The sequence below is a fragment of the Aphelocoma coerulescens genome, chromosome 3 (assembly GCF_041296385.1).
Source record: "Aphelocoma coerulescens isolate FSJ_1873_10779 chromosome 3, UR_Acoe_1.0, whole genome shotgun sequence".
Classification (NCBI taxonomy): domain Eukaryota; kingdom Metazoa; phylum Chordata; class Aves; order Passeriformes; family Corvidae; genus Aphelocoma; species Aphelocoma coerulescens.
The window spans coordinates 105,062,099-105,086,720 of NC_091016.1; the positions used below are offsets into that span (position 1 = coordinate 105,062,099).

General features: G+C 38.3%; 1 protein-coding gene across 2 annotated transcripts in view; it reads right to left on the reverse strand.

Annotated features, from left to right (window-relative positions):
- Positions 1 to 8,019: 8,019 nt before the first annotated feature.
- The window catches only part of FBXO25 (F-box protein 25), a 30,639-nt gene continuing 14,036 nt past the window's right edge, over positions 8,020 to 24,622 (reverse strand). Inside the window, exons 5-11 of one of the 2 annotated variants that reach the window (XM_069011498.1) lie at positions 24,446 to 24,538; positions 20,834 to 20,927; positions 19,942 to 20,126; positions 17,788 to 17,970; positions 15,594 to 15,737; positions 11,705 to 11,731; positions 8,020 to 9,190 (exon numbers count right to left, since the gene is read on the reverse strand). In XM_069011498.1, the coding sequence (XP_068867599.1) occupies positions 9,101 to 9,190; positions 11,705 to 11,731; positions 15,594 to 15,737; positions 17,788 to 17,970; positions 19,942 to 20,126; positions 20,834 to 20,927; positions 24,446 to 24,538 (816 nt within the window). In that variant the 3' untranslated portion in view covers positions 8,020 to 9,100. The remainder of the gene's footprint in view (positions 9,191 to 11,704; positions 11,732 to 15,593; positions 15,738 to 17,787; positions 17,971 to 19,941; positions 20,127 to 20,833; positions 20,928 to 24,445; positions 24,539 to 24,622) is intronic. The other variant, XM_069011499.1, reaches the window with a different exon arrangement.

A 24,622-nucleotide genomic window follows, 5' to 3' on the forward strand; every position in this document is an offset into this window, starting at 1 on the left:
TGCCTTATTTTTTTACTTTTTTTGGTCCCTCCCATTTTATTTGTCATGTGAATATGTTTCCATTTGCTTGGACAGTTTTGGCTATCAGTATATAAGAAAGATATGAAACTATTAGAGAGTGTCTGAAGGAGGGCAATGAATATGGTGAAGGGCCTTGAGGGGAAGCCATGTGAGGAGTGTCTGAGGTCACTTGGTCAGTTCAGCCTGGAGGAGACTGAGGGGAGACCTCATTGCAGTTACAACTTCCTCATAAGGGGAGAAGGAGGAGCAGACATTGATCTCTTCTCTGTGGTGACCAGTGACAGGACCTGAGGGAATGGTCTGAAGTTGTGTCAGGGGAGGTTTAGGTTGGATATCAGGAAGAGGTTTTTCACCCAGAGGGTGGTTGGGCACTGGAACAGGCTCCCCAGGGAAGTGGCCACAGCACCAAGACTGACAGAGCTCAAGAAGAGTTTGGACAACACTCTCAGGCACATGGTGTGACTCTTGGGGATGGTGCTGTGCAGGGCCAGGACTTGGACTTGGTGATCCTTGTGGGTCCCTCCCAACTCAGCTGATTCTGTGATTCTGTGACATGACTTGCATCATCGTAGAGCATGGCCAAGGAAGTGATAGCAGTGTTTGCCCAAACTCTGTGAATCATGCCATCTCGGAAGTTGCAGCATCCTAGATTTAAAGCATCACACACTGCTTTTACAGTGGCAAGAATTTATTGGTTTCAACAAACTAAAAATACTTTGCTTTATTGGAATTTATTGGTTTAAAATGTTGTGGGTTTGTTTGTTTTGTTTTTTTTTTAACTTACTGGCTGTTGTGAAAGCTTGGGCAGAGCAGCATTCTTTCCCTGAATATTTCACCAGCTACATATAAAGTGGAGGACCTGAAATGCTTTCACACACACTGACCCCATAAGAAGGTGAGACCTGCATGGCCTGGCCTGTGACACGTGAGGAGCAGCCACTGCTACCAGTGGAGCAGCTGCAGAAGGAGGTTTATTGTCAGTATCTCATTCTTCCACTCCAGTCTGCTGGCTTTGTGGTTATCTGGACAGACTTAGCAGGGAACATTTAGGAAAGATGTTTCTTATTGTAGTGTGTGAAGTAGCTAAACCAGAGAATTTCATTCATATAAGTTATATTCTTAGGGGGAAAAAAAAGGCTGTACTGAGATGCCTCTGACTAGACACAGGTGGTCAGATGCACATCTATGCAGGTGAAAGGAAGGGGAAGGACCTGCATTTCCAGAGCCTGGGTAGACAAGGACCCTGTCAAATTTTGAGCATAGATGTTCCCACAGCCCAGGTGAATTAGGCCTGGCATCTGTCTCAATTTCCGAAACATTTCAAAGCACTTGTTATTGTATGGGAATCTTGGATGACAAAACTGTCAGTCCTGTGCAATCTGAAAGCATGAACATGCATGTTATTTAGCTCTTTCTTGCATATCTGAGCTGTTCTTGCTAATTTGGGTCGGTTTGTTTGATTTTTTCCTCTGAGTGCCTGCTACTTTGTTTCTGATGTATCTGGGAAATAAAACCAGTACTGTGAAGAAGAAAATTTCCTGAAAGGCTTATCACCAGTGATAGTTGGCAAAGGTGGGTATCATGAGATATGGTCAGTCTCAAAAATTTCTTGTAGCATGACTGCTTTGTACCATACAAGACAGGGAATCAAACATACAGGCAAAAAAGCCAGTTTAGAAATCAAAAGGCAAGAATTACATTTATTGTAAGTGCCACCACCATCATAGCAGAAAATAATGCTGCTGCTGTAGTTTCAAAGAAATAAAGAGTATGGAAACAATAAAAAATAGGGATATAAATAATAGAATTTATATGAAATATATAGTAATAAACAAAGTGGAGGAAGATGATGGTTTTTCATATGGTATCGACCAACTGCTATCACTGGTAATGAAAAAAGAAATACCTGCTCTGTATTTGGGAAGAAATTTTTCCTATTCCGTGTCTAGCCATTACTAAAAGATGCAAGAAAGTGAGTATATTTTTTTGAGTCCATAACAATCTGGTAAAAGCTTGGCTGGCATTTAAATTTTATGCTCGTGAGACCCAAATAACACTAGTGGAAGTTAATAACACATTTTGAACTGTGAGTTTGCTATTGGAAAAGAAAAATTATTATTCTTTGCATAGAAAAGTGCACAGTTGTGTTTTCTGAGATTGGTTTGTCCACTTCTGAAAATAATCATATGGTATTTTGCTTTCTAGTTGCTCCAGTCCCTTGTACTAAGGAGACTAAACAGTTGAGTTTAATTTTTCAGAGAACTGGCTGATTTAATTATTTGAGATTGTGTAGTAAAATAGATCAGATTTGGTACAGAAACTTTCCTATAAGTTAGCAATGTCTTTTGGCCTTTATCTTGTACCTTTTTTCCTTGAAACCCCCAAATGCTGTTGTCTTGACCATCTTGTTTGTCCAGGAGTCTTGGCTTCTCTGCAAGGTTACACTGCAAAATGCTTCTGGTATTTGAGGGAGGGAGGAAACACTGTGGTGTGTGTGTTTGTGCTGGAGAAAGGAAGGGAGACCAATGTATCCTAACATCAAGTACTGTACTTGGCATATTATTTTTTTCTGCTAAAGCTTTCTAATGTGCAAGATCATTAATATTAATTATTCTTTGATTTATTTTATTTTTGTACTTGTGGTCTGTTAGCTTTTGGTGGGGGGGTCACACATACAAAGACATCCTGATTACATGAAGACCTACTCTTTGCTGTTTCTCCCATGACCAACACCCCCCTTTTAGACTGAAATGCCTTCAGTTTAGTTAGTGCCTGTAAACAGTTTATCTCTTGAACATTTGGACAGAAACTTGGCAACCAACATTTGATAGGACAAAAAAAGGAAAACAATTCAAACATCATTTCCCATTAGGAAGTAAACCATTGTTTGATAGGATGAAGCACAAGATTCCCAGAAGCCATACTACAGATAGAGTAAATCTGCACATAGGGTTATTTTGAAGATTAGAGCCTTAATGAAATATATACTTGCTCTTTTTTTTAATTTTATAAACTGCACAGCATGGCTTCCTCAGTGCACCCTGCCCGAGAGCAGGTGTGACCTGACCAAACCATTGTGGCCAAGGTGAGCAGCAGCCGAGGCCACGGTGCAAGATCTGAGCTCTTGAGCTGTGCAGAGAGAACTGGATGCACTGGGCACAGGGAGAGGGTTTCAAGACTAGGGAAGGAGCAGATATTCTGGGATCAAGGAATAAAGCCACTATAAAGAGAAGTAAGAAGTCCAGAACATCTGGGAATGTTCCTACAGCTGCTAGTACCAATATTAACTATTAGGCCAGGTTTGGTGTCGGACAATCAAAACTAACACACATCTAGTCCTTTTTCCTGGTGTTTTTTCGTGGTTTTCCTATTCAAGACCAGGACTTTTGGCTGTGATAAGCAATTGAAAAGAACAGCCCCTGTGGACAGGTAAAACAGCAAGTTCTGTTTCTTTGTAACGTTGGTGCTCTGCAACTTGCAGCAACACTTCTCCAGATCTATTCCATACTACTCTGCCTATAAATTAGACTGAGTTGATGAGAAATGTAGAAGGTGAGTGCAGGTGGTAGAAGAAACATAGGATCAGCAGAAGGCACATGGGCAGCTTGCAGCAAGAGCTTAAGTGGTGGTTGGATTAATCTACTGAAGTGAGGTGGCTGAACTAGGCGGTGGAGCAACACCCATCTTGGTTAGTGGTGGTCTCACGTCTGCCACGTGGCTGCTTAAACATGGTCAGGCTTCAGTGTAAGAGGAGGGGAGGGGCACAGAGAGCACGGGATCAGGCCAGGCACGGTGGAGCTGTGTAAGGAAACATAGCAGAGGTACAGCCTGGGACAGGCACTGCAGGAGCTGCTGCGCTACGGTCAGGCAGGTCTGGTTCTAGTGAAAATGCTGCCAAAGTATTGCTTTTATAAATTCACCAAGTTCTAAAGGGATACCACTGAGCTCAGAAGGGGAGTGCAGCTTTACAGCCTTAAAAGTTTCCAGTAGGAATAGGGCTAAGAATAATGGCTGTGCCTAAGAGAATGACGGAGACCAAAACACTGGGAAGAGGTACTCTCAGCATGCAGAACTTTGTTCTATATCTGAGCATTATGTGGGAATGACAACTGACTTTAGCAAATGAATTATTCTTCCATTATTGTTTTGCTATAAATACTACCGAAAAACAGCATTCAAGTGGGAAGAGCATATAAAAATCAAGTAAGTAAATTTTAGAATTAAGTGGCTGCTGTTGGTGTAGGCCTTGAAAATTGTTAAAAAAACTTTCAGCTGAAGGCACAGTGACTATAAAGTGCAACAAATATAAAAGTGAACATGTTTTATTCATATTTTACAAGAATGTACACATAAACCTACAGGAAACAAGCATTACCAGCATGCCTGACAGGTAGAGGGACAGGTCTGTGGCACAGAGAATGGCCCATGGGAATTGAAAGAAAAGATTTTTACTCTCACCTCTCATGTTCTGAATCCACTTCCCTGTCATGTCCTTCAATACAGACATTTTAAGCTTTAAAAGTAACCCTAATCCTACTGAACTGTGTAGGAATTTTGCTGGGAATTATGTTCCAGTGTCTTTGAGGGGTTGGACCTGAGCCTTGCAGATGAAAGTATAAGAACACTGCGAGTGAATAGCATAATTAGCTAATGCTTCAATAGTCTGAACCATAATTTACCAAGTGTTTCCAAACATTTGATATTGTTTTATTTATTTAATGCAGGTATCTATCTCTCTGCCAATTCAAGCAACCTTACTTGGATATTAAGGGTCTAGCCTTCTTGTAAGTTCCTTGCCAATGACGGAGCTGTATATATGCTAATTTGTGCACCACAAAATCCAAAATGTTGTGCTGCTGTTCCCCATCCCACCCTCTCCTTCCTGCGAGCCTTCATTGCTTCTGCCTTCTAGACTCCAGAAAGGCCACTGCTCTTTCGGTGCCAGTCCTAGTGGAAAGCCCTTGATTTGAGCTTGGTGTTTTCTTGACATTCAGCTTCTTCCTGCTCCTAAAGCAACTTAATGCATTTCCCAGGGATGGGGAACAGGGGGAAAGAAAGAGCAAGGTCCCACTCCTCTGTTTTTTCCAGGTAAGAGTTTCAGTCCTGTCTGACATTCAAGGAGAAAGGTTCACTCAGTGCTCTTGGAAAAGGTCCATGACCAAGTGTCTTTTCCCAGAAACAGGTGAACAAAACTGTTGCGAGAGAACGTAATAAAAAAGGCCAGGAGTCTCTCGAAGACAAGGTTTGGGAGGGAGTGACTGGGGAGTGGGAAGGAAGATCCTGTTTTCCAAAATTGTGATTTCAAGCTCCTTGACGACTATGGCAGAGAATGTCCTGATTGCCTTTGAATCAATATTGTTTCTCAGGACTAGAATTTGCTAAAACCCAAAGCACCCAGGATTGGGAAGTGATCATGGAGCGGCCACAATTAAAACATTATTTCCCACCATTGCCACTGCAAAATCTGTCTCTAAGCAGATCCAGGTTTGGGGACAAAAGCTGTGGAGCTGTGCTGTAGAGATTTGAACACATTTCAAGGCACCCTTTCTGCTGAAAGGGACAGCACTTGCCTTTCTTTGCCTGGGGCAGCAGCACACAGGAGGCCAAAGAGCAGAGGCTTCACACTAAGGCATAACCCTTCTCAGGGTTACAAATGGTTTAGGTTACATGAGTAAGTGCTGGTGTAAAGGAAAAGGAGATGAATTCAGGCTCTCAAAATACATTCTATGCTTCAGGTGAGGTATCAACAAGATTGTTATCCTAAAAATGAAATTCTTTCCCCTCTCTTTATGTGATTTAAAAAAAATAAAACAACAGACCAACACAAAAACCCAAACACCACCAACCCTATTACCAAAATCACTGCCTTAGCTTTTTTGCTGAAGTAACACAATTGAGAGTTATCCTGTTAGGCATCCGATGACTTCAGATCACAGAGTTACTCTTAATCAAGCTTGTATTTGCCTAGTCTAAGCAATGTATTCACTAAATATTTAACTAGTTCATGGAACTATTCCCAAAGCTCAGTTTTGCCGAGTGTTAAAAGCTTGTAACACTGCTCATGACAATGTGATTCTGCACTCAGTGTTTAAGATTTTTTTTAAAGAGAGTCCTGAACTGAAATGCTTCTCAGCACATCTGTGAACATCTCTTCTCCCACCATTTTTTTGTTAAACCAGAAAAAAGGTTTAAAAAGCCCTCTTACTGGCTTTGGGGTCTGGTGGGCACCAAGTTGAACAAGAGCCAAGCAATGTGCCCTTGACACAAATAAGGTTAGTGGGCTACATGGACCTACCACAGGGAGCCAAGTGAAGGGCCACAAAGATGATAAAGGTGTAAAGAAAAGGAGATGACTGGAGCATCTGTCCTGTGACAAAAAGCTGAGGGAGCTGGAACTATTCAACCTGGAGAAGATAAGGCTCAGGGGGATCTCATCATCTAGAAATACCTGAAGGGAAGGTGGAAGGAGAAGGGAGCCAGGCTCTTGTCACTGGGCACTGAAAGGACCAGAGGGAAGAGGCATAAATCAGAACAGAGGAGGTGTGTTACCTGAACATCAGGAAATGCTCTGTTACTGTGAGGGTAACCAAGCACTGGCACAGGCTGTCCAGAGAGGCTGTAGAGTCTCTTTCCTTGGAGATATTCAAAAGCCATCTGGACAGTTCTGGACAAAGTCCTAGACAACCAGGTCTAGCCAACCCTGCTTCAGCTGTGCCCCTTCCACCCTCAACCAACCTGTGAGAGTAGAATGAAGCCTCTGAAATACAAGGCAGAGTCCTGCTTCTTGTCATCTTAGCTCCTGCCCTCTGAGACCAATAGGGCATCCTGGTTATTGTAAATGGATAGCCACACACAGGAAGACATCTCAGAATTTAACCTTCACCCTGTCAAAGGCTTTTTTTGCTACTGAAGAAAGAGCAATACAACAAGTAGTGAAAGGGAGAGTAAGCCTGACTGCTGTCACCTAACACTTCTAAGAGAACAGAAGATTCGTTTTACAAATACTGATTTTTTTCCAAACCTGTCTTAAAGTGGCTTATAAGACCTTAAAGTAATTTCTCTCCCTCCTCAATTCAGTGGCTAGGAGAGAGGTTCCTCTCAGCCTTTCCCCAAGTGTCACTTTATTTGTCTTTTCAGTGCTGGGCAGCTCTTAGGTAACAGTGTAAGAGCTTTGCCCTCTGCCTGCAGGAGAGGTGGTTCTGCACAGTCCCTCAGCAGAGGCCTTCAGCACGAGGGGAAGAGCTCACAGCAGCACTAAACCAAATGCTGGCTTTAAAACCGTTCTATGAAGCTCTCAGAGAAAGCATCCATGTATTTACAGGAAGTTTTATGAAGGGTAGCAAAACTATAACCACAGTAAAGGAGTGATTAGTGGATGTCAGCTGTCACCAGCCACTGTCAAGGTTACTGAGGTCACAGAGACAGGAAAGCACCTGATCTATTACAGGAATTAAAGAAATGGGGGGCAAATTGTTGTTAAATAAGGGCTGCTGGGTCCTTAACAAATCCAGTGGCTACAGCATTGTGTGGCTGGGAATGCAAGGCTTGCAGCAATGCTCTAAATGAACAGGAATAAGAATGGATGTCCTTCGCTCCACACCTGACCATTACTATGGCCATAGCCAACACATGAATTGAAAGAAAAAAAAAAATCCACAAAACCCTGTATTGAAAAATCCACCTAGTAGCAATTCAATTCAATCACCAAGATTTAAATTAACATAAAACTACTTCTTGAGGAAATAAATATTCTCTTCTTCTTGTGCAGCCCAGCTATCCTATTAAGAAAAGGGCTAATTCAACCAACTACTGTAAAGCAATAGCATTAGGACTGCTTATATGCTTCTCATTCCGTTACCAATTAGTACAGACAACAGGTTACAGAAAGATCTTACAAAATTCAAATTGACTCACTGCTATGCACCAAGAGGCTTCTAGGAATAACAGATAAAAACATGATTTATTACACTGTAAAAAACTAGATTCAGAACAAGCAAGTGCAGAATATGGTACGTGATTTATTTTTTCTGTATATTACATATTGTTAAATTTCATTGACAAACCCAAAACTTCCATAATTTTTCCTTTACCTGCTTATGCCAAGCAATTTATTTTGTTCTACAGGATAGAACAAAATAGCTTCCTGGAGAATTGATCATCTGATTGACTTGGCAGAAGGTGCTCCAGCTCAGACTGACTGTCAGTGTTTCCCGTAGTTTGTCAGGTTAGAACCTCAGCTGGTAGTGTTCTGCCACTGTACCAGTCTAGAAATAAGCAACTCCATTCTCATTAAATTTCAATGTTTTCTTCTTAGAAGATGAATTAATGCAGTTGCATTTGTAGACATTCCATATAAATGAAGGCTATAGCTACCATCAGAAAGATTTCCAGTAGCCCCAGATTGGTGTCATGAGTTCTGCAGGATGTGCTAAGATAGGTTATATGTTTAATAAAGTCCTTAAGAAAAATAAATATTTTTGAATAATGTATGTACAAAAATTGGTTGTTTTCCTTCATTCATATAGGTTCAACAGCAGATATAACCAGTTATATTTTATTCACTAGCTCACAATAATTAATGCCACCTTTGTAATGATGTAGGAAGAGTCTAAGAGAATATTGGCCTATTCTTTATAATAGTGCAAATTATATGGAGGTGTTTTGAAAGCCATGGCTTATAGAAAGAAGGATTAACAAAAAATCCCCTCCTTTGGTCCCTGCAAGAGTAGGTTAATTCTTCCATGAAATTTTCAAAACTCCCCTACATAATTTTAACCAATTATTAAGGCGTCAAAAGCATGGATTTAAAGTTGAGATTAAAGTGGCCTTTCTTGGACATGAAAAAAAGTCCACTGGAGATTTCCTGACAAAGAAATTTTCTTAATGTTTCTCCTTCTCCTCCTCTCTATTCTGCACAAAAGCAATACACCAAATAAACCTCTCTGATAATCTCCCCCATATATTTTTTTAAACTACAATAAAACATTACACTTAAATATATTGCACAAAAAGCATAACATATCCTGCCTGACTCTTCACAAAAATGGCCACAAACACAGGAGAACGGCTACTGAACATCTCAAAATTTGAAGAGATCAATGAAATGCTGAGGAGATACTGGCATGAGACAGGTGTTTGGATCACTGGCTGTGCAGGGGTGCCCTGTATCCTGAAAAATGAAGGAGAAAAATAAGTAAGTTCTCTTTCCATATTCAGTCTCCCCTCACCCCCAAGTTAGGGAAAAGAAAAAAAAAACAAACAAAAAAAGAACAATTCTCTCCTTCTACCAAAACCAGAACCCAAGTTGGAGCCCTTGAAAAAGTATCATCTTCCTTATCCATTATTTTTTGATAAGCCTAACAAAAAGGCAAAAAGGCACCTGCTTTGTTGAAACTAAATTGTTGGTTTAATCAAAGCCTGACGTCAGCGATTGCTTTGGGGGAAAATGAGCCCCTTGCTTTGAAAATGATGGGCAGCAGATATTTCCTCAAAAAACCTGAGCAGTTTGAATTTTTGAATTCCCAGTCTTAGAAGCTTTTCTACCTTACTATGTTTTTCCCTAATATCTTTCTTTCGTCTTTCACTCCTACCTTTTCCACAAGTGAAATGAAAGCACTGCCTTAAAAGAGAAGTTGGCACCTAGGCAAATTAGGAGTTGAGAAGTTAGACAGGATGCAAAGGCTTTCTGCAAATTCACTAAGCCTGCAGTGCTGTCTTTCCTCTTAAAGAAAACTGACCTCAGCAGAACTGTCTGATTATTTAAGATTCAAATTCCTCTTTGAAAAAAAAGGTTGTGCACTTTATTAGAACCCCCTAAATGAGGGAAATGCAGAGGTGTAATGAGAAGAAGTTCCCAGACAGTTCAATTGAGAAGTTAAACAGCTTGGTCAGTGTTGTAAGGTTCCAAAGTGTCCTCACCAGGCTTTAAGGAGTTTCTCTCTCTTTTCCAGTAATGTTGATGAATTCACCATGTGAGGCAAGAAAACTAGATAAATACATGACCAATTGATCACAGACTACTGTGGTCTTCATTGCTTTTGCTTCCATAGGAAGTGAAATTACATGCAGCTCAGTTAATAGAAGGAAAGAATCTCTAAGGGCTTTTTTTCCTCACTGCCACATTCCCACCCAAAGTCTTTGCAGCACCAAAGTACACCACGTGAAACACATTCTAAATACTGTTCAGCTTTTCCAGTGAAATTTGTTACTCAATAGATTTATTATCTGTGTTTTTCCATTAAGTCTATAGAGGACTACATGAATATGCCATGTGGTGTCACCCCTTCCCACTCTTTTTAATAATTGCTTTAACATCACCTGAGAAACAGTTGTTAGGTTCATGACACAGAGGGAAAAACAAACACACACATGAAAAAAGAGACCCAGGTAGAACTGCCTATTAGGGAAATCTGCAGATGAGGAAGAACAAATGACCAAGACCAAAACCAGCAGTGTTAAACTTAACACCTTCATCTTGAGATGACATCTGCAAGGAAGAGCTGCACCACACTACAAAACACTCTTAAACGTAGTTGCTAATGGACTATTATCTTCTCTACCCATTGCCATGTCAATGTCATGTCATTACTTTCCTAGTTACCAGGAAAAAACACCATCAGAATTGTAATTCTGGGAAGCAAGGTAGGTAGGGTTTATCCTCGTTTAGTACTAATTTATACTCCTGAATATTTTAGACTGAGTTTGTAACATCCTATCTCCTTTCTTTGCACATCATTATAAAAACATTCTTGAAAGCTCTGCCCAGGCGGGAATTACAGGTACAATAAAAATCTCAGAGATCACTTATTGGTGTTTTTAGTAATTGAAAACAACAAGTCTTACAGTGAAAAAGGTAATGAGGACTGAAAAGAATAATCATAACTTCCCTGTAATTGAGTATTCCTCCTTTCAAGAGAAATATATTTTCATTGCATTTATGTTTAATAAAGTGTTAAATCATATTGATTTCAATGTATCAAAGCTAAAGCAGACTTCTTTTAAAGTAAGAAGAGAATTTCCCAGGAGGACTGTTTACTGGCAAATGTAGTTGTTTCCCTCAAAATTTAGCATAGCTAGACATTAAGAAGCACTGTATAAGTATTCTCACCATTTCTTCATTCAGAAGGCAACAATATAATTGCTTCCCTTGACTATCCCAAGTCACATGCAGCCTGTTTTGGGGAATTTCTTTTCAGAGAGATTCTCCATAAAAGTAAATATGACTACAGCATTCCAAGTGCAATAAAATCAATTTTAATACCTCCATATGAAAATTATCTGAGGTACATGTTGCTCTTTTCAGATTTAAGTACTGAATTAAATACATCAGGGAGTGCAGAAAACAGTTTATATTAACACTGAGTGCAGAGAAACCTATTTCTTAGCAAAATCTGGCTGATCTCACTGACACCTAGGCTCATTAGAAACTGAATTATGATTCCTGGTTTAAATGGCTTTAAGAGGGAATATGGCAATAATAAAAGACAAATGATGAAAAACTGAGATGGGAATTCATTACTACCTTTATCTAAAAGGCAACAAGAAACAAAACTATTCCTGCTGCTAAACTGATGTGCAGAAACAAAAATCAAAACAAAGAGGATCAGATGATTAGAAAGGAACACATTATTTACTTCGACATTACAGAACAGTCAGCAATGAAAACAGATGAGACAGGAAATACCTGGAGTAACAAAGCAAGGTGGTAGTCCTTTGAGATCGTGAAGGAAGCAGGAAGGAGAGCCATAAAGTAAAAGAAGCAGAGTTAAGGTTTATTTAAGCAAAGGTTCATAAGCCATTTAGAAAAAAATCTTTTATTCTTGTGGCATATCACAAGCAGCTTTGCAAGAACCAGAATCAGCACAAGTCCCAAGAAGACTAAAACCAAGTGTTATGCAAAGGGCTTACACTGTTTTCATAAAGCCCTGGAAACTGAAAGAAGAAAAGGTATTTCAGCTTCTGTGGCCATGTCTGAGATAACTGAAGAGTACTACTAAGTAAGCTTAAGAAAAAAGAACCTGCCACAATTGCAATGGTGCCCAGTGGAACAGAAGAAATAGTATACACAAAAGCACTCACAAAGGCATCACACAATAATTAGTCATTACTTTTGCACTACTGAAATTATGTGTTTTTCTCAGTTTCATCATGGACAAATCCTTTAACAAGAAGTCATTTTTGAAAACAGACATTCAGTATGAAAATTTTCTTATGACTCCCTCCTAACACAGAAGAGTACAAAAGCCACTGTACTTCCAACAAAGAACTTAGGAGACTCCTACGTACTATATATAAATTTACTTTGGTCACAGATCTTAGACAAGTACAGGAATACAAATGCCTCTTCCTGAAAAGCTCAAAGACTTGTTAAAAATCCCCTATGATTATTATAGCATACTAAAAAAGTGAGAAGTCATTTCCCTACTTCAACAGTTCAATAGCTAATTCAATTCACCAGCCATCAGTCCCTTCTTTTGCAAGGCCTTCTTTGAAAAGAACACAAAACAAGAGGGCTCTAAGAATTTCCTGTGTGTAGCCCTCCCATGTTGCGAGCAATTACATTACATTATCAATTTCATAAACTGCTGAAAATTCTTCTCATCAATAGCTAGGCCTGTGCTTTGGGACTATTTCAGATCCTTGTGGCTTTGGTTCTTAGAAACTCTTAACTCTAAGCACACTTACTCAAAACTACAATTTACTTGCATCGTGGATGTCCCTTAGTGTAAATCATTTCCCTAAGCAGTCTCATGCTTATGCACCACTTCTCTGTCTCCAAAACCAATTTATGGAGAGCAGTCACATTCCTTGTTAGCTTTAACACAGCTGAGTTAAGAGAAACTAATCATTCCTAGTTCTTCTTCATGCCCTGATCACTTTAGCACTTTTTTCTCTGCAATTATTCCAATGTCTTGCTTTGTTCTTTAATGAGGGAAGAAAAATAAAAATAGTTGCCCTATGAAGAAGTTCAGCTATGCCTGAAGTTCTTCTAAATGCCCTTGGAAACAAAAGTTGCCTGACTTCGGAATTATACTATTAAAAGAAGAAACAAAAGTTTTACATATTATCAGCTATCTGAAGAATACAGTGCTTCCATTTGTTTCAAGATTCAAACACTTGCTACTTTCCCTCGCTAAAATAACTGATTTCTCTTTTAAAATTTGGATTTGGTGGAAGTGTTTTTTGTTGGCTTTTTGCTTTGTTTTTTTGGGGGTTTTTCTTGCTATGCATTACAATTGTATGTCAAGCACTCATATATATATATATATTTAATTTAACAATCTTTCTAATCACTGAGTGACCAGCACTACTTGACCCACATTGCCCTGTAAAAAGAGGGACAGTATTTCAGATCAAAAATTAACCTGCCCCTGCCAATAAGGGTCCCAATTATGCATAAATCAATTAATTTAACAATCTATTTCAGCCTGATCATAATTTATTTTAAGACAGAGACAAGGCTTATTAGACACCAAGACTAGAGAAGGAACACTGCAGTGTAAGGTCACAGAATGATCAGGTCAGGAGCACCTCAGGACGTCTCTAGCCCAGCCTCCTGCTCAAGGCAGGCTAAGCTGTGAGATCAGACCAGGCTGCTCTGAGCTTTTCCAGTCAGTTCCTGATCACATCCAAGGATGGAAGCTGCATCAGCTCTATGGTCAAACTGTTCCCTTCCTTGGCTGTCCTCATGGCAGGCTCTTCTGCCCCTCTGAAGCAGTCTTCTCCAGCCACTCCTCACAGGGCAAGTCCTCCAGCCTCCCTGATTATATGACCCTCACCTGAACTTCCTCCAGTTTACCAGTATCTTCTTTGTACTGGAGGCCTCACTGGATGCAGTATCCCAGATGGTCTAATGAGTGCTGCATGAAAAGGGATAATGGCTTTCCTCAAAATGCTGACTGTGATCTTGTTAAAACAGCTGATCCCAAACACCTGCTCCAGTATTTTTGTGCAGAAGCACACAACTAATCTATAACTGCACTGTCACTTTAAGACCTGCCCAAATCTCTAGGATGAGGCAGTCAGCACCAGAATGGTGATCTAGGAGGTACTGCTCATCAGTCCAAAGTACCTTTAGAACTTCCTGTGCTGTGTTTCAAAGAATTTAAAAGTCCAAGACGAGCCCAATTATTCCAGCAGTAGATTGGAACAGGTGTCTTATCACCTTGACTACTATAATCTACTACTGGAATACTACTGCAACCTGCACAGGTTCACTGCCTCTTCCTGTCACACCATCTCCAAAGTTAAATGTTTAACTCCAAACACATTTAAAGTAATTCCTAATATTAGAGACTTGTACTTTCAATTATACAAAGATCAAAATGAGAGAAATCTAGTGTAGAAAGCATCAACTCTTTACAAAGTGAAGGCAGACAATCCAAAGAAATCTGATACCACAAATGCCCATCTAAATGCATCTGTGTACTTACCTTTGAAATATCCCCTTTCAAAGAGAAGCTTTACCCTACATATGGAGCTACAAGCTAAAGACTTATTCCACTGCAATAAAGGTTCTTAGTCATTCCTGACACAGATCCTTCAGCAAATGCCCAGGCTTTTCACAGTAGAAGCCAATTCTGGCTACCTGCTTTCCTACTATTAATTTTGCAGAACATTACTACCAGGAAGGTCTCCTGTGATATCAAAAATACTCAACTTCAAGATAGCATGTTCCTTAATTATGTTATCTCTAGCAGGATTTAGCTTATCCTGCTAAACAGCCTAGGTTTTTCAAAGGAAAATAAAGTCTCACACTGACATACAACTTCTCTTAAAAATCATATAAATATGACACAAGAGCAACTAATTTATGTTAATTAGAATACGAATAATATGATTATTTTTCAAGATTTCTCAAACACTTCTTACTCTGCTGTCCACTTAACACTATCCATATCTGATCTTTCAGCTGCAAAATTAAAGAAGTCTCACTAATTAGAAGGCTTTGTTATAGTGCAACACCGTAAAAGCAGGACTATGTAATCCCACATGTTAAAGAGAAGGATGCTCTACTGAAATTAAAATCATGCCCTACTGAAATTAAAATCATCCTGTAAGACAACATATGCTTCATGGTAAACCACAAGACCAGGGTAAAACACACTCTGGATAAAGTTTTACATTCCTCCAAGCTTCATATGGGACAGAAACAAAAATATAAAAATACAGACCTCTACACCACTGTGGTAGGAAAAATGTAGTAATTATTTCTCATGAGAGATGAATTGATTACCATGGCATCATTAGAAAACACTAACTTCAGACTAGTCCCTCACAACTTTCCATAAGATCAAATTAATAAAAGTAGACAGTAACTCTTTCCACATGGCACTTTTCATTGCAATTCTAAGTACTGAGGTTATCAGATATCAAGAAGAAGGCAAGATTAACAACTTTAGAATTTAATATGGATTTTCTGGAAGTTTTATATATTATTTTAAGTTAGATATTAGTTACCCAATCACATTTCATATGAGAAAGCTGACAAGATGACCTTAATATTTTTCCTTGCAGATGATCACCAGTAGCTGTTTGAACTTATTTCTGATTATCTGTTTCAAAGCTCTTACCTTCCAAAACAGAATACTACAGTGTCGACAGAAATGCAAGGTGTCCCCATACTGTTCCTTTATTGGGTAACATTTCTGAAGTGCAAAGTACATCAGCTTCCAGTCAATGTGACCTTTCTCTGATGGAATCAAATGCCTACAAAACTAGACATAAAATTAATATCTTCCTTTAAAATTGCTGTAGTCAATGCAGGCAAAGGACAGGGGAATGTGGGGGGAAGGTTGTTAAACTGAAGTTTTGTAACTAGAATTCTTAGAAGTCAATATTATGACATCATACATCTCTGCAAAGCAGTGAGAGAGATCCGGCCACAAAAAAGATGGAAGGCAAAGACTAAAAATAGGAGAGTGCATATTTGCCAAGAAAAACTAGGCCATACACAGCTGATCTAATTCTACTGTCTCAAAATTATTCTAATTATAGTCAAGAAGCATTTAACACAACAGTATTTAGAGCTGTAAGCAATTAATTTTATCCTTTAAAAAAACCCAAACCACTCAGGAATGAGATTTAGAAACATGATTGTGCATTATGGATAGTGGTTTTCTGATAAAGCATTATGGATTTAAATAAAGCTCTAATTTTAAAAGCATATACAGGATTATTTTTCACATTTGGTTGTGATCTTTCTAGAAGGATAGCAATAATTAGCGATGTACTTCTTGAGGACCTAATCTGCATGTAAAGATTAGCTGATGCACAACAGCTATCTCCCCCCAGCTTGAGAGACAGCCAAGGTTTATTAACTATGTATTTATAAAAGACTTCTGTTCCACTCAGTGTGGATTAATGCTAATACATTGAGGGCTTTCTTCATTCAGAAGACAATTCCTGGATGGGGAGAGAATAGCACTGCCTTTCTGATTTCAGCTACACTTCACTTTGTTTCATAATGGCTCTTATTTTTTCCAACAGTGCTCTTCAGGTATCAATTATGTTTTTGTGGTTGTTTCAATGGTTCAACAAATATACTGCAGAGGACAGAAAAAAACAACCTAACGTGATTCTGTGGCTTATTAAGACAGTACACTTTTAAAGAGAGGAAGCAGAATTTGATATGGCAGTATAAGTAAAATCATTAGATTTCTATCATTTATAACTTAGTAAGAAATTGAACATGAACATTCAGGACATACTGGAAACACTGTACAAGAGTACTTTATGTGGCATAGGGATAGCTAATTTCACTGAAATCCTCAAGGATCTTTTTCCCTGCATTACCCTAGTATAAGAAGTTCCTCTCTAACCAGTTTTGTCACTGTTCAATAGAGCTTACCTCATCTACCCTCAAAATCCACTCAACTGCTACATAAGCTTAAATTTGTTATCCTTGTAACTTCACCTTGAATTCTTCTGGGCTGCTTCTGAAGATGGGTTTTCAGTTAGCTTTTGTCTGTCTAGTTTTTCCCCAGTTACTTCTAAAACCTTTCATGTCTCAAAAAAAAAAATCTTATTTGGGTCAACTGTGCATGAGTTAATTGATCTTCAGTTCTGTCTTACCCATTACAAAAATACTTAATCTGGTAGTCACCAAGCAACTTCAACCTGTCAGATTTAAGAATGGGCACTTGCACTTCCTCCAGTACGGAATGTACTAGGCTTCAAAAGCTCTTCCTCCAGCTCTCAGGAGGTAACTTTCTTAGGTTTATTTTCACCTAGTCTGATTTTTTTTCCCAGCATTTATTAATGGCAGAAAATGAAGACAGTTCTGGGAGTCATTCCTAGATTACTTTAATGCTCTTTATGAGGAAGTGACAGGGAAGTCCTACTTCTCTTTTTGTTATTAATTTCAAAGCACTTGTTCTAGGCTTCTTAGCAAAAATTCAGTTTGGCTTCTCCAGAATTTTCACATAGGTTAAAAGTCTGAGCAACCTGTCTGCCTAACTTAGTAAAACAAGCTCTACTTTAGGGGAACACTTTAGAGGTATCCTCTACAACACTGGTTAGGCAGTTTTTAAAAAAGCCCATCTTGTAATAGACATTTTGAAAAATGAAAAGAACGGCCCAGTAGTTATCCTAAACTCACAGACATACTGAATGCAATATTTAGGAGGAATCAAGCCCCAAATACAGAGAAAACTCACGATTACTGCATAATGATAAACTTTTATCTCAAAAAGGGCAAGTTCATGTGCCATTATTAGTATATAGTATCAAAAAGACTACATTTATACAAATAACAGGGTTTATTACCTGCTTTTCTGCAAAATGGTACTGGCAGAGTTTTTTCCACAACTGTCTGTCTTCACTAAGCATGTACAAAGTTGGGGTCACTTGACCCAGAGTAATAATGTCCCAGCCATCAGAGAACCTGTATAAGATGTTATTCAGCATATGGAGAGGGAGATCGCTAAGCGTAAGTCCATTGTTGACTTGCTGGAAATAAGAGTTGGAGACTTTTAGCTACAGAAAACATTACAGTATAAAGTACAAATAAAATTCTTTAGAGGTATCTTAGGTCTTGGTTTAGTTTTATCAAATCATTAAGTAAAATCTATGGTTAATTCTTGCCTACAATTATTCTCTAACTGCTGTTTAAAATTCAAATGATTAATGTTACAGAAGGAGCAACAGACCATAAGTTTATAACTCATGGCTTTCTTACTGTTAAAATAAACATATCCTAAATTCATTATTTAAATTTCAAATAATTTTTGAAACACTTCTGCTCTCTCAATATCACGCAGTCTTGAAAACTATAATACAGTAATTTCCATCTTTAGTTATTAATTTCAAAGTAACTATAGTAAAGGTATGAACTATTGTAAAGTATATGTAAAGGTATAGTAAAGGTATGAACCAATTATTTAGTATAACTATAGTAAAGGTATGAACCAATTATTTCTAACTTGTTGGATCACTACAGTTTCTCAATTTTTATTAAGAAACAAAACACATGTCAACTTGCCTTAAGACAACTAGAGCACAGAATAGAATACAGAATACAGGACTGAAGATCAGAGATACAAAATGAAAGCATTATGGAAGTCAGAGGCAGAAGAGAGCAGGATAATTTCTGAACTCTGGAGACAGTTCCCCCTCATATATAAATGAGAAGATCTGCAGAGGTGACAGACTAGAGCACTGAGAAAGTTTTCATTAAGACTATACACCTCTGTGAACTGCAGTAGGGTAAGCTACGCCACAGCTCCTACATGACTAAAGCTGGAGCCCACAGTGCCAGGCAGCAGAGGCCCAGGAGGCTGGAGGCAGTGCCCAGCTGGCAGTGAGGGACCATGGGCAGTGCCAGCACCAGGGAGCAGAGCTGCCCCAGCCCAAGGCAGTGGCAGCACAGCAGCCCTGCACCTGTGGGCTCACACTTCTGTTTCCTTCCGAGCCATTCACCTCACTTATAGACCAGACTTTCCACAGAGTCATCTGGTACTGCTGGGGCTGTACCTCTGTTGAGGAATGAATATGTGAGCACTACAGATGCAAGATTTCTCATGGGCTACTTCAGCCAACGTCAAACAGCTCTGAGGGAAGTGTCACGCCGGAAGGAAACAAGCACAGCAGTAACTGCCCTGTCTGTGCAGAAGTGTCTGTGCTCTGGTTGCCTGGCACATGAAAACTGCTGAGACCAGGTTCCTCATTTCTCCTTTCTATTCCAAAAGTAGCTCGTTTATTCAGATAACCGGCTCGCATAGAAAGGACAATTTCAAAATTTCATAGCTGAAAGCCAATAGATAAAACACTTGTATGACTTTACAGTGAGTGATATTTTACAGCATTTCTTCCAGGAATAACCCAGCCAGATTAAAAAAAAACCTGCCTGCTTATTATCAGAAGTCTCCACTATAAAACCCTAGAATAGTGCATACCACATGCTTTGAACACAGTCACATGAGGAGAATCCAGATGCTGAAGTCATTATCTTTTCTTATTTTTTACAAAAGCAACTGTGCTAATGAATAAATCTGCAAAATTGCTACTTGAATAATTTCTTTTTTTCCTCTTTTCTTGATACACCTCCAAAACGCCTTTTAGATTTTTATTTCTTTATTTGTGGAAAACTTATTTTGGAATGTAAAATTTGGGGGTTTTTCCCCATCTCTGACAATCTAGAGACAATTTTTTTTAAACTTATTTGAGAGAGAAAATAAATTCTATCTCTACTACAAACCAGCAGTACAGACATTGTAGCAGTTTTCATTAGCAAAAAGCTATTAACACATTAGAAAATTAAGTTGATGCCAATGAATTAATTTCATATTACTTCTTTAAAAAACCAAAAGTAGTAAAACTGTTTAAAATTTATTTGCAACTTGGTTCACTTAAAGATCCTCAATCAATATTCAAAATAATCTCCCTCCCCCAAATATTATTTAATATGATTTAATAATGTACCTTGTTCATCTGAAGATTTTTTAATTGTTGTTGCCACAGAAGGATAGTTTCTAATCGGCAAATCCAAATATTGATGTTGCCTACCAACACAGATTTTCCTACTCCCCTAATCAGTATACAGAGAGTAGAACTCAGATCCTGTAGAAGATCTTTGATCAATCGTGGATTATACTGGTCTTCCATAACTGGAAAACAAAACAAACTAAATACAGCTTTGGTTCACAGTGTTAACCAAGCTAATCAACACCTTTTCTAGGGGAACTAATTACAACTCAATTGTTTGTGTACAAATAGCTGCCCTAATTCCCACCATGACATTCACTGGTGCTGTTCCATATATGCAAAATCAATAATTAACAATTTCACAGGCAAATTTGCTGCAACATTTCAAGCTACGCATTTACAAACTTAATGCTAAACAGCTAGCTATAAATCCAATTTCTTCAGTTCAAAGCAGACAGTATAACATCTGCATTTAGTGTAGTTACCAGAAAAAAAGAAAAATCAATATAATGTAATGTCTTTTTCTTAAAATAATCAAAACATATGTATTTTGAGTCTCAGTACATCATGCAAACTTAAGCCCAAACATTTTATTAACCTAAAAGCTTTTGCATTTTGTGAAGAGTATAATTTAACAGTAACCAATAATTTCTGAATAGAATCTAAATGTCACTTAATTTCACCAACCTGTTCAATAGACATTATTCAATAACTAAGAGAAAACAACTTATTGCAGTCATGGGATGGGAAGTATGAACCTTGAACTAAGCATGCTATTGCTATGTCTTACAATGTAAAAATGGTAATAAAACTAACAAAAAAAATCAATTGATAGCTTAGTTACAGCAATTAAATCTGAACAGTCAGATTAAAAATCCTTGGGTCTTACCCTTCTGCACAATTTTGTCCAAAATGTTAAAGTAGTTCTTCTGTGCTGCACCACTCAGTGAAGTTAACTGGGATTTTGCAATTAACTGCAAAAGCTATGACAAAAAAATTAAAAGTCAGAAGGACAGAAGTAAAGCATGATTTAAAATGCACACTTAGTGCATACACTCACCTACAACAGCCTGCATTGGCATTTTGTGAAAATATAACTAGAGTTCAGAAGACAAAGTAAGATATGTGAAAAGCTTTAGGCATTCCCACTGGCATCCCATGAACAATTCCTGAAGGATGTACATTCTCAAAATACTGTACAAATACTGGTGCTTATCTCTGACAAAGCACATGACATAAAGACTTTATCAGCTGTAGTGAAATAACAGAGAATCTGTTTCAGGGGCTCACAAATACAAATGTGAACTTGGATGTACCTATATCCTGAAATCCCTGACAGATTTGGTGGCCAGGAACATCACTCTGAACTGATACCAGCTACCAGAATTACAGCTTCTGAGAGAAAGTATCATACTGGTCAAACTGAAGTGTGATGGATTTAGTGCACTACTTTCTACTCATGGAGAGGAAATACTCTTTTTTGCCTGAACTAGGGGAAAAAAAATTCCTGTATTACTCCTACATTCAGGTCCCTGGTAGAATAAACCACTTATGATCTTATAATCAGCAGTGTACAAACCATGTCAGTAACTTTCCTTTGGGAATGGTTTAGGGCAAAAACCAAAACAGCTTAAGTTCTTGCTGCACATGAATGCCAAGATATAGCTACTAGAGGCAGCCCTTGCTCCATTCTGGCACATTTGCTTTTACATTTTAGATTCATTTTTGTAGCTGATAAGAACCATTAGCTCTTCAACAAAAAATGGTCTCTTATTATGAGAGACTTTGATGTTGTGACACTATTACAATGTTTAGAGGTGTGGCACTGAGCTTTGCAATTGCACTTTATAACAATGAGTTCAGAACAAGTGTTCTCAACATACTGGAAAGGGAAAGCAGGGAGCAGAAAACACCATTCCCTACAGAGTGCTCCCACCACTGACCTGCAGAATGCTCCTGTGTAGGGTAGCATCAAGTGTTGGCACAGAGGATGAAAGAGATTAAGCTTGCCAAAAATTATATTGTATCTTCATTTCTAAAACACCAATTTGACACTTCACTCAACATTAATTTTCCTTGGGAGGAAGAAAGAATACACCTGTTCTGTCCCTGATTTAATAATGTTCCTTCTGGCTTCTCTGCATGATCTCTGACAAAACATTACGTACTATGAAAGAAAGAAATAATTATCCTGATGTATTTAAATACAAGCAATCTTGTCTCAAAAATTATATAAACAGGTATCAGGATATTTTGTTGGCTTTTTCAAAGCCTATTAGCTTGATTAATAATTTAGAATATACCTAGAGGTCTCTGGCAGTCTGCCAGTTCAAGCAAGTAGGTACATTTCTCTTGATTAAAAAAAATCAGTTATGTTGCTCAGTCTAAAGACCAAATCAAAAGACAAATTCCACCTGACTGATTTTAATGAAGATTACAATTTCAGTAAAAGGTAATATGCAAGGATTACGACAATTTTAGCAAAAGCAAGGTAGGAGGACTACAAGGATCTGACACACTGATACAAGCAGAGCCATATCTTATGTTGTATACTAGAGATTATAACTTTGAATGGATCATCTGTTTAGTCAGATGGAAACATTTGGAAAAAACTGACCCATATCAAATTCAATGTATCAGAATTTAACAGCTATGAAGTTATCAATATACTACAGCACCATCAAATACAAAAATCTAACTGATCCTACCTTCTCCCCCTCACTCCTCATCCTAAAAGGGTCCTGGACAGACATCTATATTAACTTTTAATAATGAATGGCTTATTTTTAGTTAGTTGGAGAATCATCTTGGTGGTCTGGGATCAAAGAAGAGCTAGAGTAGGGACTAATCTTTAAAAAAAAGTATTCTTGATTTATACCTTGCTACCAACAAGCAGCCACCACCTCAGGGGAACTGCTGCAAAGACAAAGTTTTGTATTTGTAAAACAATTCTAAATTTTAAAAATTCCAAACAAATTCTGAAACATTTAGAGGATTTTGAAAGTCTATCTACTATTTTAAATTCACACAGATTTCTTAGGGTCTATTATTAACAGACTAATGGTTTGGATTGCAAAGCCAAATTTCTGAATTTTAAAAGTAGTGCTCCTTCCTCAATGATCTTAAGCCTGGCTGACTAAACGAGCATTTTGTATTCCTTGGCAAACAGAAGAAAAACTGGTCAACGTGCTCATGCTGGACTTTGCACTTTGACTTGATCAACTGTTTCAAGTAACCCAGTTTAGGCACTGCAGCATCTAAAACAAATGCAAAATTCTAGATCTGCATTCCTTTTACCTGCTTGCTGTTCAAGTGAGGCACCCAAGGTTGACACCATTTATACGAATCACCTTTTGTAGGTGCTTTGTTTTTTTTCTTCCTACTGTTCAAGGCTGAAAAGTCTTGGGAAAGATCATGGCTCTTGATTCTTCTCCCAAAACAGCATTAAAAAGTAATGTTCTAAACCACAACACATACCTGTACCAAAAAACCCTGAAACCCTGCAAGGGAAACAAACCACTACCACTGGAAGTACGTTAACCACTACCCTGGAAGCAAACCCTTTTTGCTTTGTTTCCACATCTCTTGTTTTTCTGAAAGTACAATACATTTCCTCAGCTTCACAGGGAATGATAGAATGTGTTTTCTCTCCAAATACTCCACAGCCTAGTGGTAAGGGTGTTCTCCTGGTATGTTTATTTAATTTTTATTTGTGTCTTTTCAACTTCTGGATGCATTCCAACAAATACAATACTTGTGAACAGCCTCACCACAGAACTGAACTCTAGTCCTGATGTGACTCACATTTTGTGCTTCTCTAGGAGCTGGAACAAGCACTTTACTGCATCAGGTTAGATAATAAAATAAACCTGGGGCTAGAAAGAAATCAGTATCCCCAGAACAGGCATTTCCAAATGGGCAGCTGGTTAGGCATTGAGGTAATTAAGGCTGGAGTCTCAAGTTTTAAGGGATGTTAAAGACAAATGCATAGATACCTTGTCCTTGATAAAAAAAAATTGTGCAGTCAGTCACAGGACTAGTAAGAAGTTGCAGAAGATACCGAAATAGCAAAATATTTACACATCACGTATTCTTCTGGAAATTGTTATTTTAAGCATATTTAAGATGCAGCAAATATTTAAGATGAGTAACACTTTGCTATTTTTGGTTGTATAGAAATTGTTTTACCTTTAAAGAGAGTTCATTACCCAGACTGGTGAACAACAATTGAAACTACCATCAATGTCTCCCTCTAAATACACAGCACACTGGCCATCACCATCCCCCTCTAGCTATAGGCTTTCAGACAGCCATATACTGAGTTTTCACCAAAGAAAATTTACTAAGTTTGAAGTTGTTTCTTTCATTATAAATTACATATGAACAAGATATTTAAACAATTACAAACCGTTACCTGTTCAGTGCAAAAATATTCCTTTTGTACACACAGGCACATCAGTAAATGCATTTTTCTAATATGCATATAAAATGAAGAGCTTACTTTGACCACGTAATTGAACCTCCTGATGTCCTGAATTGCACTTGAAAAGTCTAAGCGGTTAAATGCTTCTCCCAAGGTGCAATAGCCATGTCTCTGAGAAGAGGAAAAAACACATTTTAAATGGAAGGAAACAAAGACAAAATTGAGCAAAACATCCAGAAAAGCACGCTGACATGC